Below are 19289 nucleotides of genomic sequence, written 5' to 3'. Positions count from 1 at the left end.
ATTTACGTCAATATTTTTTGTGTTTATTTATGAAAATATCAGAATTTGGACCAAAATTTTGAAAATTATGCAATTTTCAAACGTTAATTTTTTATGCCCTTTAAACCAGTGAGTTATTTCACACAAAATAGTTAATAAATAACATTTGCAGCCGCATCATTTTAGAAATGTTTTTTTTTTTTGCTAGGAAATCAGAAAGGTTAAACGTTTATCAGCAATTTCTAATTTTTCCAACAACATTTACAAAACCAATTTTTTTAGGAACCACATCATATTTGTAGTAACATTGAGGGGCATAAGTGACAAAAAATACTTTAAATTGACACCACTTTAAAAACTGCACCCCTGAAAGTGCTCAAAACCACATTCAAGAAGTTTATTAATCCTTCAGGTGCTTCACAGGAAAAAAAAAAAGCAATGTGAAAGGGAAAAATTACAATTTACCGTATATACTCGAGTATAAACCGACCCGAGTATAAGCCGACCCCCCTAATTTTGCCACAAAAAACTGGGAAAACTTATTGACTCGAGTATAAGCCTAGGGTGGAAAATGCAGCAGCTACCGGTGAATTTCAAAAATAAAAATAGATGCTCCATACCGTTCATTATGGCCCCATAGCTGTGCCATATAGTGCTCTGCACCATTCATTATTGCCCCATAGCTGTACCATAGAAAGCTGTGCCATATAGTGCTCTGCACCGTTCATTATTGCCCCATAGCTGTGCCATATAGTGCTCTGCACTGTTCATTATTGCCCCATAGCTGTGCCATATAGTGCTCTGCACCGTTCATTATTGCCCCATAGCTGTGCCATATAGTGCTCTGCACCGTTCATTATTGCCCCATAGCTGTGCCATATAGTGCTCTGCACCGTTCAGAATTGCCCCATAGCTGTGCCATATAGTGCTCTGCACCGTTCATTATTGCCCCATAGCTGTGCCATATAGTGCTCTGCACCGTTCATTATTGCCCCATAGCTGTGCCATATAGTGCTCTGCACCGTTCAGAATTGCCCCATAGCTGTGCCATATAGTGCTCTGCACCGTTCATTATTGCCCCATAGCTGTGCCATATAGTGCTCTGCACCGTTCATTATTGCCCCATAGCTGTGCCATATAGTGCTCTGCACCGTTCATTATTGCCCCATAGCTGTGCCATATAGTGCTCTGCACCGTTCATTATGGCCCCATAGCTGTGCCATATAGTGCTCTGCACCGTTCATTATTGCCCCATAGCTGTGCCATATAGTGCTCTGCACCGTTCATAATTGCCCCATAGCTGTGCCATATAGTGCTCTGCACCGTTCATTATTGCCCCATAGCTGTGCCATATAGTGCTCTGCACCGTTCATTATTGCCCCATAGCTGTGCCATATAGTGCTCTGCACCTTTCATTATGGCCCCATAGCTGTGCCATATAGTGCTCTGCACCGTTCATTATTGCCCCATAGCTGTGCCATATAGTGCTCTGCACCGTTCATTATTGCCCCATAGCTGTGCCATATAGTGCTCTGCACCGTTCATTATTGCCCCATAGCTGTGCCATATAGTGCTCTGCACCGTTCATTATGGCCCCATAGCTGTGCCATATAGTGCTCTGCACCGTTCATTATTGCCCCATAGCTGTGCCATATAGTGCTCTGCACCGTTCATAATTGCCCCATAGCTGTGCCATATAGTGCTCTGCACCGTTCATAATTGCCCCATAGCTGTGCCATATAGTGCTTTGCACTGTTCATTATTGCCCTATAGCTGTGCCATATAGTGCTCTGCACCGTTCATTATTGCCCCATAGCTGTGCCATATAGTGCTCTGCACCGTTCAGAATTGCCCCATAGCTGTGCCATATAGTGCTCTGCACCGTTCAGAATTGCCCCATAGCTGTGCCATATAGTGCTCTGCACCATTCATTATTGCCCCATAGCTGTACCATAGAAAGCTGTGCCATATAGTGCTCTGCACCGTTCATTATGGCCCCATAGCTGTGCCATATAGTGCTCTGCACCGTTCATAATTGCCCCATAGCTGTGCCATATAGTGCTCTGCACCATTCATTATTGCCCCATAGCTGTACCATAGAAAGCTGTGCCATATAGTGCTCTGCACCGTTCATTATGGCCCCATAGCTGTGCCATATAGTGCTCTGCACCGTTCATAATTGCCCCATAGCTGTGCCATATAGTGCTCTGCACTGTTCATTATTGCCCCATAGCTGTGCCATATAGTGCTCTGCACCGTTCATTATTGCCCCATAGCTGTGCCATATAGTGCTCTGCACCATTCATAATTGCCCCATAGAAGTGCCATATAGTGCTCTGCACCGTTCATTATTGCCCCATAGCTGTGCCATATAGTGCTCTGCACCGTTCAGAATTGCCCCATAGCTGTGCCATATAGTGCTCTGCGCCGTTCATTATTGCCCCATAGCTGTGCCATATAGTGCTCTGCACCGTTCATTATTGCCCCATAGCTGTGCCATATAGTGCTCTGCACCGTTTATTATTGCCCCATAGCTGTGCCATATAGTGCTCTGCACCGTTCATTATTGCCCCATAGATGTGCCATAGAAAGCTGTGCCATTGCTGCTGCTGCTGCTGCAATAAAAATAATAAAAGACATACTCACCTCTCTTGCTTGCAGCTCCTCAGCGTCCCGTCCCGGCGTCTCCCTGCACTGACTGATCAGGCAGAGGGCGGCGCGCACACTATATGCGTCATCGCGTCCTCTGACCTGCACAGTCAGTGCGGAGAGACGCCGGGAAGACGCAGTGGATAATTTGGGCTGAAAATCTCGGCTTATACTCGAGTATATACGGTAACTTTTTCCCAAACATTTTTTATCCCCAAATTTTGTGTAACAGGAGAAAATCGACCTTATAATTTCTTGTGCAATTTCTCTTGAGTGCGACAATACCCCATATTTGATGGAAAACTGCTGTGTGGGCGCACAGCTTGGAAGAGAAGGAGTGCCATTTGACTTTTGAACGCAAAATTGGTTGGAATAGATAATGGATGCCATCTTGCGTTTGCAGAGCCCTTGATGTGCCGTAAACAATGGGATTCCCCCACAAGTGACTGCTTTTCGTAAACTACACCCCTCAAGGAATTTATGTAGATGTTTGGAGAGAACTTTCAACTCATAGATACTTAACAGAATTTTGTAACGTTGAGCCGTGAAAATGAAAAATCACATTTTTGACAAATAAATGTGCCTTTAGCACCAAATTTTTCATTTTCATAAGGGTAACAGGAGAAAATGAAATGGACCAATTTGTTGAGCACTTTATCCTGACTACCTCAATACCTCATATGTGGTGGAAAACCCCTCAAGGAATTTATCTAGAGGTGTCGTGAGCACTTTCAACCTGCAGGTGCTTCACTGAATTTTATAACATTGAGCCATGAAAATAAAGAATCACATTTTTTCCCACAAGTGACACGATTTTGCAAACTATACCCCTCTTAGGAATTCATCTAGTGGAGCTGTGAACATTTTTAACCCTCAGGCAATTCATAGAATTTATAATCCAGTCGGGAGAACAAAGGAATTGCAGCACTCACCCGATCATTGAAGATATAGTCCTTTATTCCATTGCATGAATGGTATTGTAAGGTGCGGTTGTTCAGGTGGAAGGGGAGATTAGCTGGTGAGACTAGAGACCTGATGGACTAAGGCCATTTCGCACCTTACTTAAGCATCTTTGGATCAAAAAAAAATTCATAGAATTGTATAACATTGAGCTGAGAAAATGAAAAATTACCATTTTTTTCCACTAAAATGTTGGTTTGGCCCTAAGTTTGTAATTTTCAAAAGGGGGAATCGAAGAAATTCCTTAACAAATTGTACCCTTCATTTTCTCCTGAGTACGCCAATTTCTGGTGAATGTAGCAGTGCCCTATATGTGGCTATGCAGTACTGCTTAGCCACATGGTGAAAATCTGGAGGCAAGGAGTACTATTTGACTCTTAGAGAACAAATTTTTTGTAGACCAGTTTGCGGACTCCATATACCGAGCCCCTAAGTGCCAGAAGAGCATAATCCTGTAAATATATGTAAAAGGGGTGCACCCCTATACTGATAATGATACAGAGTGCAAAACCTAGTCTGTAGGGCAAACTAGATGCAGGAAAAAAGAGAAAAGACTAGACTAATGATGGTATGCACACCCGAAAATTATAAAAAAAAAAAAAGAAAACTTTTATTATTACACCTCAAAAAAGACAGACACAGATAAAACCATTTAAAAGGGCCTAAAATATAGGACCGATAAGCGACACCCCTATATATCAAAAATATAGTATAGTACAACTAAAGAAACGTAGTTATAGACAAATATGCATAATATAATAGGCTGTACAGATATAAATAACAAAATGTCTCTTGCTCATAGATTAAATAAGTCAAGTCTCCTAGTATTGAACCAAAACAAAAAGAATATCATGACACACAATGTGCTGCAAACATATACACACATAATTGAAAACCTATAAAATAGGCATGACTATAATGAGTAACAGTGTTATCTAAGCATGCTCAATGCCTGGAAAGCCCAAATACCAATATTCATATCACAATGTTAGGCTTAAATGTAGGCACAGACCCCACAATGATATATACGGCTATACATTAAATAACAGTATTGTCTGAGCATGCTAGGTACCTGGAAAGCCTAAGTCCCAATGTGCACATTAAAATATTAGGCTGACACATAAGCATAGACCCCACAAAGATGTATGTCCAAATACCTATGTGGACCTGGTCCAACAAAAATAGACGGCAACTAATGACAAATAACGTGCAATTGCGCCTGGAGAAAAACAAAGTGAAGAGAAATAAGCCCACTCTAGGTAGAAAAATACCACTCGAGCTGCAGGGGAGTGCAGCGGATTAAGGCGCCCAGGAGAGACAAGAGACAAGAATAAGGGGTGAGGCAAGAGCAGAAGAGCAGAATCCCCCCTCATTTTGGAAATTACACCCCTCTGGGAATTTATCTACAGGTGTAGTGATGATTTTGACTCCATGGGTGTTTTCCAGAAACAAGCAGCAATGGATATTGCAGAGTAAACGTAAGTGCTCAGCATAGAGTGCAGGATTAATGTGAGCAGAGCCTTACTGTGATATTTGGGAGGCAGAATAAACAAATCAACAGCAGGTCAAGTATAAGTCATTAGCAAGCTAAAATTTTTGAGTCGATGTAATTTCAGTAATACCAGATTCATATTGAAGTTTTGTGTTTTGGCTGCTATCACACACTAAGAAAACGCTTTTTATACAAAATAAAAAATGTCTTTGCATCATTATATTTTGAAAGCTATATTTACTATATTTCTGCTGACCGTCATGTGAGGGCTGGTGTTTTTGAGTTGATGTTTTTATTGGTACCATTTTTCGGGCACATGCCATTTTTTATCGCTTTTTATTTCAATTTTTGGGAGGTAGTAAGAGGAAAAACCATAGTTTTTTTGTCACTTTTATATTAAACTTTTTTTATGTTGTTCACTGAAGGTGTTGACTAATGTGACAGTTTGATAAATCTGGTCGTTACAGATGCCGCAATACCAAACGTGTACTTTTTTTGTTTATTTTTGTTTTTACATAAGCATATGTATTTACTGGTATAATGTTTTTTCCTTTTTTTAGTGATTTATTTATTTTTTATGCTTTTTTTATTACTTTTTTTTTACGGGACTTCAACATTTATTTCTCTAATCACTGGTCTCATGCATTGCAATGCTTGTGTATTGCAATGCATGAGACCAGTCGGCTTTACACTGGCAGATCGCCTGTTAGACCCTGTTGCTGGCTGGAACTTACAGGCCACAGTAGCTGGCAGACCCAGAAGTCTTTATTTCACCTTCGGCTGCCATGACAAGCCTCAGCTCCCAGTGGCCAAGTTAGTTATGGGGGTGTCGTAGAGCTGAGAGAGGGAACCCACTCCATCTCACAATCTTCTAAATGCTGCTATCGCCGTTGATCTTGGCATCTAGAATATAACACACGGCTAACATCATCATGACCTGAGCCAATCAGGTTCCCATCATGCCGCCGATACAGAGCTAGCGTTCTGCACCAGAATTCCGGCGCTTAGAGGTGTCTGGGGGCCTGATCACTGCAAGACCGCCAACTGTAATCAAACTGTCATGGTCCAGTCCAGAGTTTACTTTCTTCTTTCCTCTCTTGAGACTGGTCATGCAGGGGTTAAACTTCTCAGCCTCGTTCTGGAGCTAGCTGGGCTATTTCAGTCCGTCACAGCCTACTGACCAGTGTTAGTGATAGTTCTTGCTTCCTGGCTTGAGCCCCTGACCTGTACTAATGATCCATGTGCCTCTGACTGCCTGTACCCGTGTATGACTCGATCTGATCTCTGGACTTTGCCCCTGGTTTTCCGTTTCTGATTATTATTATTATTATTATTTATTATTATAGCGCCATTTATTCCATGGTGCTTTACATGTGAGGAGGGGTATACATAATAAAAACAGGTACAATAATCTTGAACAATACAAGTCACAACTGGTACAGGAGGAGAGAGGACCCTGCCCGCGAGGGCTCACAATCTACAAGATACCACACTCCCTGACTGGCTTCGACTCTGGTTTGTACCCCGACTTCGTCTTACGTCTCACGTTTTGGTTACCACGTTCCCGGTAGGCTCTGACTTCTTGTCCCTGACTATTCTTCTGACTGCCCCTGTGTACTGAGCTGACCTCTCTGTGTATGACCTTGGCTTGTCTAACTACTCTTTCGTTACCTGTGGCACCTGTGCTGCTATTCAGTGTTGCTACGCTGTGTGTACAACCTCTCTTCCCTCACCAGCTCCCCCTGCTGGAGGTTGCACTATACTGCACTGCAGCAGCACATTACACAAACATTTGTTTTTATGTACCACTGGCAGTCGGGAAGAGGTTAAATAAGAGAAGACTGTACAGGAGTGCTTCATAATGAAGTGCTGTGTATGTTGTTGGATCATAGCTGAAAAGTCTCTCTAAACTAGGGAAAATGGTGCATTTTGATCGCATTGAAAATGGTCTCTCATTTTGATGTAATGGACCCAGATGTCAGATCTGCTACATGCAGCTGTCTTGGTGAAATCCTCACTGCACAGCTTAGCATGTAATACCAAGAAGCTTGCTGAGCTTTAGTTTGTCAGGCAGTTGAGTTTTTATATTGAATAAAAGATGTATATTACACCATGGGTATTTCTTAAAAATATGAAATAAAAAAGATATGATGAATGTAGAATTCCTAGATTCCTTTCTCCATATCTATCTCTTGGTTTTAGTCTCCACTTAGTATAATAAGTAGTGGAAACTATTGAGTACTGCAGACTAGCTCACATTTAAAGGGAACTTGTCAACAGGATTGTGCACAGTAACCTACAGACAGTGTCAGGTTAGCGCCATTATACGGATTAAAATGATACCTTGGTTGATAAAATCCATCTTATGGTTGATTTTTAACCCCTTCACCCTCGGAGCTGTTTTCGTTTTCGTTTTTCGCTCCCCTTATTTCCAGAGCCATAACTTTTTTATTTTTCTGTCAATATGGCCATGTGAGGGCTTATCTTTTGCGGGACGAGTTGTACTTTTGAACGACACCATTGGTTTTACCATGTCGTGTAACAGAAAACGGGAAAAAAATTCCAAGTGCGATGAAATTGCAAAAAAAGTGCAATCCAACACTTGTTTTTTCACAAAAAAAGAAAAAAATGTTTTGAGCCGCACTGCCAAATACGTATTGAGCGAGGAAACAAATCGTTCACTTGCGGTGTAAAAGCATGGGTAAATACTCTTCAGAATATCTGGGCGGTGCTCGCAGGAAATAAAGTCTGTGCAAATGTGAAAGAAAGAAAAAATGCGGCAGCACTCACCACTGCGGTGAAGAAACGATCCTTTATTCAGCAGTAAAAACTTGAAGACGACATCTTCACGGCAACGGGGGGTTGTGCATGAAGGAAGAGGTGAGCAGGGAACAACGACGGCAACCGTTTCGCGCTGGAAACGGTTGCCGTCGTTGTTCCCTGCTCACCTCTTCCTTCATGCACAACCCCCCGTTGCCGTGAAGATGTCGTCTTCAAGTTTTTACTGCTGAATAAAGGATCGTTTCTTCACCGCAGTGGTGAGTGCTGCCGCATTTTTTCTTTCTTTCACATTAACACTTGTTTTTTGTTTGGCTTTTTTGCTAGGTTCACTAAATGCTAAAACTGACCTGCTATTATGATTCTCCAGGTCATTACGAGTTCATAGACACCAAACATGTCTAGATTCTTTATTATCTAAGTAGTAAAAAAAAAATCCAAAATTTGCTAAAAAAAAAAATAAAAAATTGCGCAATTTTCCAATAACGGTATAGTCTCCAATTTACGTGATCTGGGGTCAGGTGAGGGCTTATTTTTTTGCGTGCCGAACTAACGTTTTTAATGATCCATTTTGGTGCAGATACGTTCTTTTGATCGCCCGTTATTGCATTTTAATGCAATGTTGCGGCGACCAAAAAAACGTAATTTTTGCGTTTTGATTTTTTTTCTCGCTACACCATTTAGCGATCAGGTTAATCCTTTGTTTTTATTGATAGATCGGGCGATTCTGAACGCGGCGATTCCAAATATGTGTAGGTTTGATTTTTTTTTAATTTTTATTTTAATTGGGGCGAAAGGGGGGTGATTTAAACTTTTATATATTTTATTTTTTTTATATTTTTAAACACTTTTTTTAAAATTTTGGCATGCTTCAATACCCTCCATAGGAGGCTAGAAGCATGCACTACACGATCGCCTCTGCTACATAGAGGTGAAGCACAGATCACCTCTATGTAGCAGAAATGCAGGGTTGCTTTGAACGCCGACCACAGGGTGGCGCTCAAAGCAATCGGCCATCAACAACCATAGAGGTCTCAAGGAGACCTCTGGTTGTTATGGCAATGCACCGATGACCCCCGATCATGTGACCGGGGTCAGTGGTCCGAGCACTTCCGGCCACGTGGCTGGGAGCATTAGTTAAATGCCGCTGTCAGCGGCATTTAAATAGTTAATGGGCGCAGGCGGATCGTGATTCCGCTCGCGCTCATTGCGCGCACATGTCAGCTGTACAAAACAGCTGACATGTCGCGGCTTTAAGTGGGGCTCACCGCCGGAGCCCACCTCAAAGCGGGAGTTCTGCCAGCTGACGTACTATTCCGTCAGCTGGCAGAAAGGGGTTAATCTTTATTTTCCCTTTTGTGTTAATGATATGCTCGTGCTCCGGGGCGGCCTGTGGAGGGGAGGGTCTCCATCTTGTGCTCTGATTTAGCATTCATAATGCAGACTGCTGACAGGTCACTGCTCCCTCACTGACCTTCCCCCTAGTTTATATAATGAATATATGTACATACTGAAGAAAAAAGAAACCCTTCTGCAGGCACCTGCGTTGCAGCATAATCACATTTTTAATGTCCTAATAATAACTGTGCTTGATGTTATTCAGATAGTACCAAAAATAAATCAATTTTAAAATGGCGCCCACTGCGGCTGTTCTGTAGCTGCTCTCAATGTATATAGAGGTGATCCAATATCTGCTATTGCGCAGGTGCCAGTGGCTTCCATCTTAAAAGTTCCTCCTCCAAGATGGCGTCACCCGCACCTGCGCAGTAGCGGCTGTCGGATCACCTCTATATCACCTCTAGCAGTTTAATATTCTCTTAAATTGAAGCAGTTCTCTTCAGTGGCTGCTACACATTGAACAGCGCTGTGCTGTGCAGCTTCATCCATTTTTTCATCCAGGTTGCTGCCTGAGCTGGCTACAGCTGATCGGTAGGGATCTCAGGTATTGGACCTCCGTCCATCTGACATAGCTTATCAATATCATATGCCCGGACAACCCCTCTGATATCCGAACATTATATTCAGACCTGTACTATAAGACTGCATGTGTTCTATATTGTGTTCTTGGGAGGGCAAAAAGGTGAACAGCACAGGTAAAGAATATAACAGAAGTTATTGCAGGAAGTAAATAGAATATTAAATATTTGTTGCTTTTTCTACTTTTCCACATCTAGATCCTGTGGTGATAATGCTCATTGTTCACCCTGATGGAAACCACTGTCTTCTGGGGAGAAAAAAGATATTTCCTCCTGGCATGTTCTCTTGTTTAGCAGGATTCATTGAACCAGGTAAATATATCATGTAGATGTTAATGTTATATATAGTTTCATATATATATATATATATATATATATATATATATATATATATATATATACATACATGGAAACCGTTTTTGCAGCATCAATTTACTCCCACACACAAAAACATACTGATATCTAGGGAGTCAAGCAAATTAGACCATGAGCCCCACTAGGGAGAGGAACAGATGTCATTGCACTCCATGCAACTTCAGAAAATATTATCATTTTTTTTTGCATCCTATATTTAACTGTACACGATCAACAGAGCACTTAAGACGTCTGCATATGACTCTGCCAAGATGTCTCTGAATGTCCTTCCAGAGTCTGAAGCTTTATAGAGATAATGCAGCTACAGGAGAAGAAGCCAATCTGAGAGAAAGTCATTCTCTACATAGAGAAGGCAGAGATGGTTTCTTGTCTCAGACCTACTTATCATTGTATAGATAGCGCTTCATGAATGCTGTGTATCAAGAAGCAGTCATATCGCTATCCTGCAATCACATGATCAACAGCTTCTAGGCAAGTAGCTGCAGCAGCTGCTGTGTATTAACAGACCCAAAGCGGCTCTGCCGGATGCACTGGAGCTGTTCCAGTGCAATTCTAGAAGGCTATGTGCACACGTTGTGTATGCGTCTTCGCCGCGGTTTTTCGCTGCGAAAACACATACACAACACAACCCATGATAAAAATAATAAACAAAAAATAAAAAAATTGTGATATTCTTACCTTCCGGCATCCCGCGCAGCCCCTACAGCCTTCCTGATGCTTGCGATGCTGCCTGCAGCTCCGGTTCCCAGTAGTGCCTTGCGAGACAATGACCTGTGATGACGTAGCGGTCTCGTGAGAAATTCTTCCGCGCATGCTCAGTTTGAAAAGACGGCATCCGTCGCTGGATTCCTGCTTTTCATAGTTAGCGACGGATCCTGCGCCCATAGGCTTTTATTAACCCCTTCCCGACCTGTGACACAGCATATGCGTCATGAAAGTCGGTGCCAATACGACCTGTGACGCATATGCTGTGTCACAGAATGATCGCGTCCCTGCAAGCCTGGTGAAAGGGTTAACTCCAATTTCACCCGACCTACAGGGACAGGGGGAGTGGTACTTCAGCCCCCCCGTGGCTACGATCGCTCTGATTGGCTGTTGAAAGTGAAACAGCCAATCAGAGCAATTTGTAATATTTCACCTATAAAAAGTGGCGAAATATTACAATCCAGCCATGGCCGATGCTGCAATATCATTGGCCATGGCTGGAAACCCTGATCTGCCCACCGCCACCGATCTCCTCCCCAGTCGTCCGTTCTGTCCCGTACTCCCCTCCGTCCTCCTGTCCGCTCCCCCGTCCTCCTGTCCGCTCCCCCCGTGCTCTGATCCACCACCCCGTGCTCCAATCCACCCCCCCGTGCTCCGATCCCACCCCCTCATACTTACCGAGCCTCCCGGTGTCCGTCCGTCTTCTCCATGGGCGCCGCCATCTTCCAAAATGGCGGGCGCATGCGCAGTGCGCCCACTGAATCTGCCGGCCGGCAGATTCGTTACAGGTACATTTTGATCACTGTGATAGGTTTTATCACAGTGATCAAAATAAAAAAAATAGTAAATGACCCCCCCCCCCGCTTTATCACCCCCATAGGTAGGGACAATAATAAAATAAAGAAAATATATATATTTTTTTTCCACTAGGGTTAGGGCTAGGGTTAGGGTTAGAATTAGGGTTAGAACTAGGGTTAGGGTTAGAGTTAGGCTATGTGCACACGGTGCGGATTTGGCTGCGGATCCGCAGCGGATTGGCCGCTGCGGATTCGTAGCAGTTTTCCATCAGGTTTACAGTACCATGTAAACCTATGGAAAACCAAATCCGCTGTGCCCATGGTGCGGAAAATACCGCGCGGAAACGCTGTGTTGTATTTTCCGCAGCATGTCAATTTCTTTGTGCAGATTCCGCAGCTTTTTACACCTGTTCCTCAATAGGAATCCGCAGGTGAAATCCGCACAAAAAACACTGGAAATCCGCAGGTAAAACGCAGTGCCTTTTACCTGTGGATTTTTCAAAAATGGTGCGGAAAAATCTCACACGAATCCGCATCGTGGGCAACATAGCCTTAGGGTTGGAATTAGAATTAGGGTTGGAATTAGGGCTAGGGTTGGAAATAGGGTTAAGATTAGGCTTGTGGTTAGGGTTATGGTTAGGGTTAGGGGTGTGTTAGAGTTAGGGTTGTGGTTAGGGTTGGGATTAGGGTTAGGATTAGGGTTAGGGTTGGGATTAGGGTTAGGGGTGTGTTGGGGATAGGGTTGTGGTTAGGGGTGTGTTGGGGTTAGGGTTGTGATTAGGGTTATGGCTAGAGTTGGGATTAGGGTTAGGGGTGTGTTGGGGTTAGTGTTGGAGTTAGAATTGAGGGGTTTCCACTTTTTAGGCACATCAGGGGTCTCCAAACGCAACATGGCGCCACCATTGATTCCAGCCAGTCTTGCGTTCAAAAAGTCAAATGGTGCTCCCTCCCTTCCGAACCCCGACGGGCGCCCAAACAGTGGTTTACCCCCACATATGGGGTACCAGCATACTCAGGACAAACTGGGCAACAATTATTGGGGTCCAATTTCTCCTGTTACCCTTGCGAAAATAAAAAAATTGCTTGCTAAAACATAATTTTTCATTCCTCAAAAATTATTTTTTATTTTCACGGCTCTGCATTATAAACTTCTGTGAAGCACTTGGGGGTTCAAAGTGCTCACCACACATCTAGATAAATTCCTTGGGGGGGTCTAGTTTCCAAAATGGGATCACTTGCGGGGGGTTTCTACTGTTTAGGCACATCAGGGGCTCTGCAAACGTAACATGATGCCCGCAGACCATTCCATCAAAGTCTGCATTCCAAAACGTCACTACTTCCCTTCCGAGCCCCGACGTGTGCCCAAACAGTGGTCCCCCCCCCACATATGGGGTATCAGCATACTCGGGACAAACTGGACAACAACTTTTGGGGTCCAATTTCTCCTGTTACTCTTGTGAAAATAAGGAATTGCGGGCTAAAAAATAATTTTTGAGGAAAGAAAAATGATTTTTTATTTTCATGGCTCTGCGTTATAAACTTCTGTGAAGCACTTGGGGGTTTAAAGTGGTCACCGCACATCTAGATTAGTTCCACGGGAGGTCTAGTTTCCAAAATGGGGTCAAATGTGGGGGAGCTCTAATATTTAGGCACACAGGGGCTCTCCAAACGCGACATGGTGTCCGCTAACGATTGGAGCCAATTTTTCATTCAAAAGTCAAATGGCGCTTCTTCCTTTCCGAGCCCTGTCGTGCGCCCAAACAGTGGTTTCCCCCCACATATGGGGTATTGGCGTACTCAGAACAAATTGTACAATAACTTTTGGGGTCCAGTTTCTCTTTTTACCCTTGGGAAAATAAAAAAATTGTTGCTAAAAGATAATTTTTGTGACTAAAAAGTTAAATGTTCATTTTTTCCTTCCTTGTTGCTTCTGCTGCTGTGAAGCACCTGAAGGGTTAATAAACTTCTTGAATGTGGTTTTGAGTACCTTGAGGGGTGTAGTTTTTAGAATGGTGTCACTTTTGGGTACTTTCAGTCATATAGACCCCTCAAACTGACTTCAAATGTGAGGTGGTCCCTAAAAAAATGGTTTTGCAAATTTCGTTGTAAAAATGAGAAATCGCTGGTCAAATTTTAACCCTTATAACTTCCTAGCAAAAAAAAGTATTTTGTTTCCAAAATTGTGCTGATGTAAAGTAGACATGTGGGTAATGTTATTTATTAACTATTTTGTGTCACATAACTCTCGTTTAACAGAATAAAAATTAAAAATTTGAAAATTGCAAAATTTTCAAAATTTTCTCCAAATTTCCATTTTTTTCCACAAATAAAAGCAAAAATTATCGATCTAAATTTACCACTAACATGAAGCCCAATATGTCACGAAAAAACAATCTCAGAACTGCTAGGATCCGTTGAAGCCTTCCTGAGTTATTACCTCATAAAGGGACACTGGTCAGAATTTCCAGAAATGGCCAGGTCATTAAGGTCAAAATAGGCTGGGTCATGAAGGGGTTAAAGCCAACGACGGACAGCGCAGGATCTGTCGCTGAGCGATTTTCCGACGTGCAGAAAAAAGTTCCTCTGTGCGTTGTCTCTGCCCGACGGACAGCAATTTTACGACGGATCCAGCGCACGACTGATGAACTGATGAAACGTGTGACCATCCCTCACAATCCGTCGCTAATACGAGTCTATGAGAAAAAAACGGATCTAGCAGCAACATTTGCTGGATCCGTTTTTTTCACAAAGCGACGGATTGTGACGGAATAAGGCTACTTTCACACTAGCGTCGTTTTGCCTACGTCGCAATGCTTCGTTTAGGAGAAAAACGCATCCTGCAAAGTTGTCTGCAGGATGCGTTTTTTCCCCATAGACTTACATTAGCGACGCATTGCGACGTATGGCCACACGTCGCATCCGTCGTGCGACGATGCGTCGTGTTTTGGCGGACCGTCGGCACAAAAAAACGTTCTATGTAACTTTTTTTGTGCGTAGAGTCTGCCATTTTCAACCGCGCATGCGCGGCCGAAACTCCGCCCCCTCCTACCTGGAACTCACAATGGGCAGCGGATGCGTTGTAAAACTGCATCCGCTGCCCACGTTGTGCTACTTTAACACACTGTCCGTCGGTACGTCGTACCGACGGACTAGTGTGAAAGTAGCCAAAGAAAGATGGAAGTGTGAAAGAGGCCTAAATAAATACAATTGTAATGAAAAGGGGACACAATTTCACTAAAGTATTTTGGTTTTATTAAAAAAAAAGTAGAACAGAATGTTAAAGACAGGTCCTTTTTTTACATTTTTTCTTATTCCAAAAACAAAATTGCAAATATACATGGCTTCAAAGTAAAGCCCCATCACTCACATAATGGAAAAACATTGCACAAACTATTAACCAAATGAGAAATAATTTTATAGCTTTTAAACCCCCAGATATGGAAAGATTAACAAAATTATGGCTGGTCATGAACAGGAGAAAATGGCCTGGTTCTTTCACCAGTTAAGCCATGTAGAGAAATGTTAAATACCGTGACCCGATAAACCAGTGTATGACAGCAAACCTAAGAGAGTCCTAAAACATATTAAGCAAGTGGATGCAATTGACTGGTTGCCATTATTTACAATGGTGGACTGACACAGCAGTTGGGCGAATACAGACCTCTATCCATATATTTCAATGGAAGATTAAAAAATTGCTTAAATTGCTTAAAAAATTAGGGCCCACATGTATCAGACATTTATAACATATCCTATAGATTGTTATAAATGTTCCAGAAGATACTACCAGCGTATACCCAGTACAAAGGTGATTAATTTTCCACCTTGAAGAAAGACCCCCTACAATCATTCACATATTTTTATGTACATTTTTCTGGAGGATCTCAGAACTGCAGATATTTTTAGGACTTTCTGTTCGTGACCTATTGACAATGAAGTCTTCCCTTCATCTGGAAGTAGCTGATTACAGAGAATAGTAGCCATGATATAATAGCCTTCAGGTTTTCTGTCACTTTGACTACATTTCTCCAGGCTGTGACTAATATGGTGCCATACTACCCAGCTCTCTTAAAATATAACTTTTATTAAATATGCTGAATAAAATTCAACCCTAAATAATATCTACAGGTGAAAGTAAAATTATACGTGAACAACCTCGAACTTTGTGTGATGTGACCCCAATGTAACTTTTGATATACCTCAATAAAATGCAAAATTTTAACTAGGCCAAAGGACAGGCCAAACTAATATGCCCTATTAGGTCCCAATAATAGCGCAATTATTTCTTTGTATGTAAGGGCCAATTCATTAACCAAATTCACATAGATACAGCAGAACTACACCTGCTGACACAATAGTACAATATTGGCAGTATTAATTAGTAGAAATAAGGTAAAAGTCACCAAAAGATCTATAGGCCCTATTTTCGCCTTTTCTAACCCTGGAGGTTGGCACCCTAGATTGCGCAAATGGTGCCCCAGCTCAACGGCGTCTCATCTTAATGTACCCCCCAATAATAAACATATACAACCACCAGGTCTATACAAAAACACAAAAAGTAAGACCTATTGTAGCCTGCTGTTGTATCTATGTGAATTTGGTTAGTGAATTGGCCATATACATACAATGAAATAATTGCATTATTATTGGGACCTAATAGGGCATTTTAGTTTGGCCTGTCCTTCGGCCTAGTTTAAATGTTTCCATTTTATTGAAGTATATCAAAGTTTACATTGGGTTCACATCACACAAAGTTTGATGTTGTGTATGTATAGTTTTATTTGCACCTGAAGATATTATTTAGGGTTGAATTTTATTCAGCATATTTAATAAAAGTTATGTTTTAAGAGAGCAAAATCTTTTCTGTGAATGTTGCTCTCTGCCACATTAGTTACCTTGTCATTGTCTCTCTTCCAAAGGGGAAACGATAGAAAACGCTGTCCGTAGAGAAGTGAAGGAGGAGAGCGGCGTTAATGTTGGCCATGTTCAGTACGTTTCTTGCCAGCCCTGGCCAATGCCCTCATCCCTTATGATCGGCTGCTTAGGTGTTGCAATATCTGCAGAAATTACAGTTGACAAGACTGAAATAGAAGACGCTCGTTGGTTCACTAGAGAACAGGTAAAGTTCAATTTCATTTCCTTCTTGTATTGATTCTTTTTTGATTACTCTGGTTTTGTAAGACATATCGCAGCTTTTCTGAGGCACAGGGGGCAATGTTTAGATTCTAGGACTTCACTGTAATGATAAAATGTATGAATGTTAAAGAAGGCCGGTTCCATCAGGATCTGTTCATTCCTAAGCAAGCTCCTGAGACTTGATGGAGTGTGTAAAACAATCCTTTTTATTTTATTTGTGAGCTGAAATATTAGAGCCGGGCTGCAAAGCCGCAGATGTTATAGTGGTAAGATGAAAGCTTTGCTTTAGGCAATGTCTTGTTCATATAGGGACTTCTTCCAAGCGTACCAATGTTAGGCTTTGTATTGTGTTCTGTTTCCCAACTCAGGGATTCTCTCAATGATTACATGAATTCTTCAATAAAAATAAAGTATTAGATCATGGGTGTCAATATATTCTACGTTTTTCTGTGCTAATCCTCATTGTATAATGTACAGCTGTTATGTTCTCTATCGGGACGGAGTTACTATAGAAAACTGATATAAGGTCCTTATATACTGCACAATAATCATGAACGTGCACTCTTAGGAACGCTCGTTTCAAGATAATCGTGTAAAACGCTCATGATCCTTCTCGGCACTGCTGAGAACAAGTGACAGCCTGCGTGCACTAAACAATCTATTACATATCGTTCAGTGCTTATACGCCCTGGTCCGTCCGTGTCAGCCGGCTATTATACGACCGCCATCCATTAAGCATGCTATCAGTCGTCCTTCCTTTGACTCTGCGCATCGTGTAGGTTATATGCACCTTTAGGGAGAATAAATTACACATTGTACAAATGTGGGAAGTGCAAATTCTTCTAGGATACCAATTATACTCTTAAAGAGGACCTGTCTCCGGGTCAAAGGGGGCCTGTTTTTTATGGTATTTTATTCCCACTGCTCCCCTGGGTATTCAGGTTTTGTTTTGTTTTTTGTTTTTTTAAATACAGTTCCAGTCATATGGACCTTTTTATTTAGCGCTAAATTTCATGGTCTTAACCAAAACAGAATGACTCATAGGATTCTTTGGGGCGGGCATGTCTTTAGCCTGTTCTGTATTATTAGCCTGCTTGGAAAATGCACTAAATAAATAGGCTCATATCTCTGGAGCTGTAAAGCAGAATAATAAAAAAACAACCAGAATATTTAGAAAATAAAAGTAAAATCTGGCCAATTTTCTTGTTGTCGCCTTTAAAGAGGTATTCCAATCTCATTAAGTAATGGCACATCACTAGAATATCTTATGACTTTGTGATCACTGGAAATCCACTCCGCTAATTCATCTGAGTGGACCTGAGTTAAAAACCTATGAAGAGGCCATAGCACTGATTTGTGTAGCGGCTCCACAAAAGTCTTAAGGCCCCGTCACACATAGCGAGATCGCTGCTGAGTCACAAGTTTTGTGACGCAACAGCGACCTCAGTAGCGATCTTGCTATGTGTGACACGTACCAGCGACCCGGCCCCTGCTGCGAGATCGCTGGTCGTGTTGGAATGGCCTGGACCTTTTTTTGGTCGTTGAGGTCCCGCTGACATCGCTGAATCGGTGTGTGTGACACGGATTCAGCGATGTCTTCACTGGTAACCAGGGTAAACATCGGGTTACTAAGCGCAGGGCCGCGCTTAGTAACCCGATGTTTACCCTGGTTACCAGCGTAAATGTATAAAAAAAAAAAACAGTACATACTCACATTCTGATGTCCGTCAGGTCCCTTGCCGTCTGCTTCCTGCTCTGACTGACTGCCGGCCGTAAAGTGAAAGTACAGCACAGCGGTGACGTCACCGCTGCGCTCTGCTCTCACTGTACGGCGGCACTCAGTCAGAGCAGGAAGCGGACGGCAAGGGACCTGACGGACATCAGATGGTGAGTATGTACTGTTTGTTTTTTTTGGTAACCAGGGTAAACATCGGGTTACTAAGCGCGGCCCTGCGCTTAGTAACCCGATGTTTACCCTGGTTACCCGGGTGCTGCAGGGGGACTTCGGCATCGTTGAAGACAGTTTCAACTATGCCGAAGTCGTTCCCCTGATCGTTGGTCGCTGGAGAGAGCGGTCTGTGTGACAGCTCCCCAGCGACCACACAACGACTTACCAACGATCACGGCCAGGTCGTATCGCTGGTCGTGATCGTTGGTAAATCGCTATGTGAGACGGGGCCTTTAAACTACTAATCTCACCACTCCATAGTGTAGCAAACAAAGGTGATCACCGAAGAAGAAAGGTCAGGCACTCAGCCGAGCGCTTCTGCCCCCTTTTTTCTGCAATCGTTGGAGATCTTAAATTAGTTGATTTTCTCTTGTCAGTGCAGATTTCCTCACAGACTGACCAGCCCTTCTGTCCATAAGATGGCTGCTAGTGGAGGAGCACATGACCAGATCTGTCCATCCGCCTCCTTCAATAGAAAACCATCTTTCCAATGT

At 42.6% G+C, this 19289-nt stretch overlaps 1 protein-coding gene across 3 annotated transcripts in view; it reads left to right on the top strand.

The window, feature by feature from the left end:
* The window catches only part of NUDT12 (nudix hydrolase 12), a 55677-nt gene that overhangs the window by 34484 nt on the left and 1904 nt on the right, over positions 1–19289 (top strand). For all 3 annotated transcript variants that reach the window (XM_077289937.1, XM_077289944.1, XM_077289951.1), the window contains exons 5-6: positions 10033–10146; positions 16631–16830. In XM_077289937.1, coding sequence (XP_077146052.1) covers positions 10033–10146; positions 16631–16830 — 314 coding nt within the window. The remainder of the gene's footprint in view (positions 1–10032; positions 10147–16630; positions 16831–19289) is intronic.

Source organism: Ranitomeya variabilis, chromosome 1 (assembly GCF_051348905.1).
Source record: "Ranitomeya variabilis isolate aRanVar5 chromosome 1, aRanVar5.hap1, whole genome shotgun sequence".
Classification (NCBI taxonomy): Eukaryota; Metazoa; Chordata; class Amphibia; order Anura; family Dendrobatidae; genus Ranitomeya; species Ranitomeya variabilis.
This window is presented reverse-complemented; position numbering and strand designations above follow the sequence as displayed.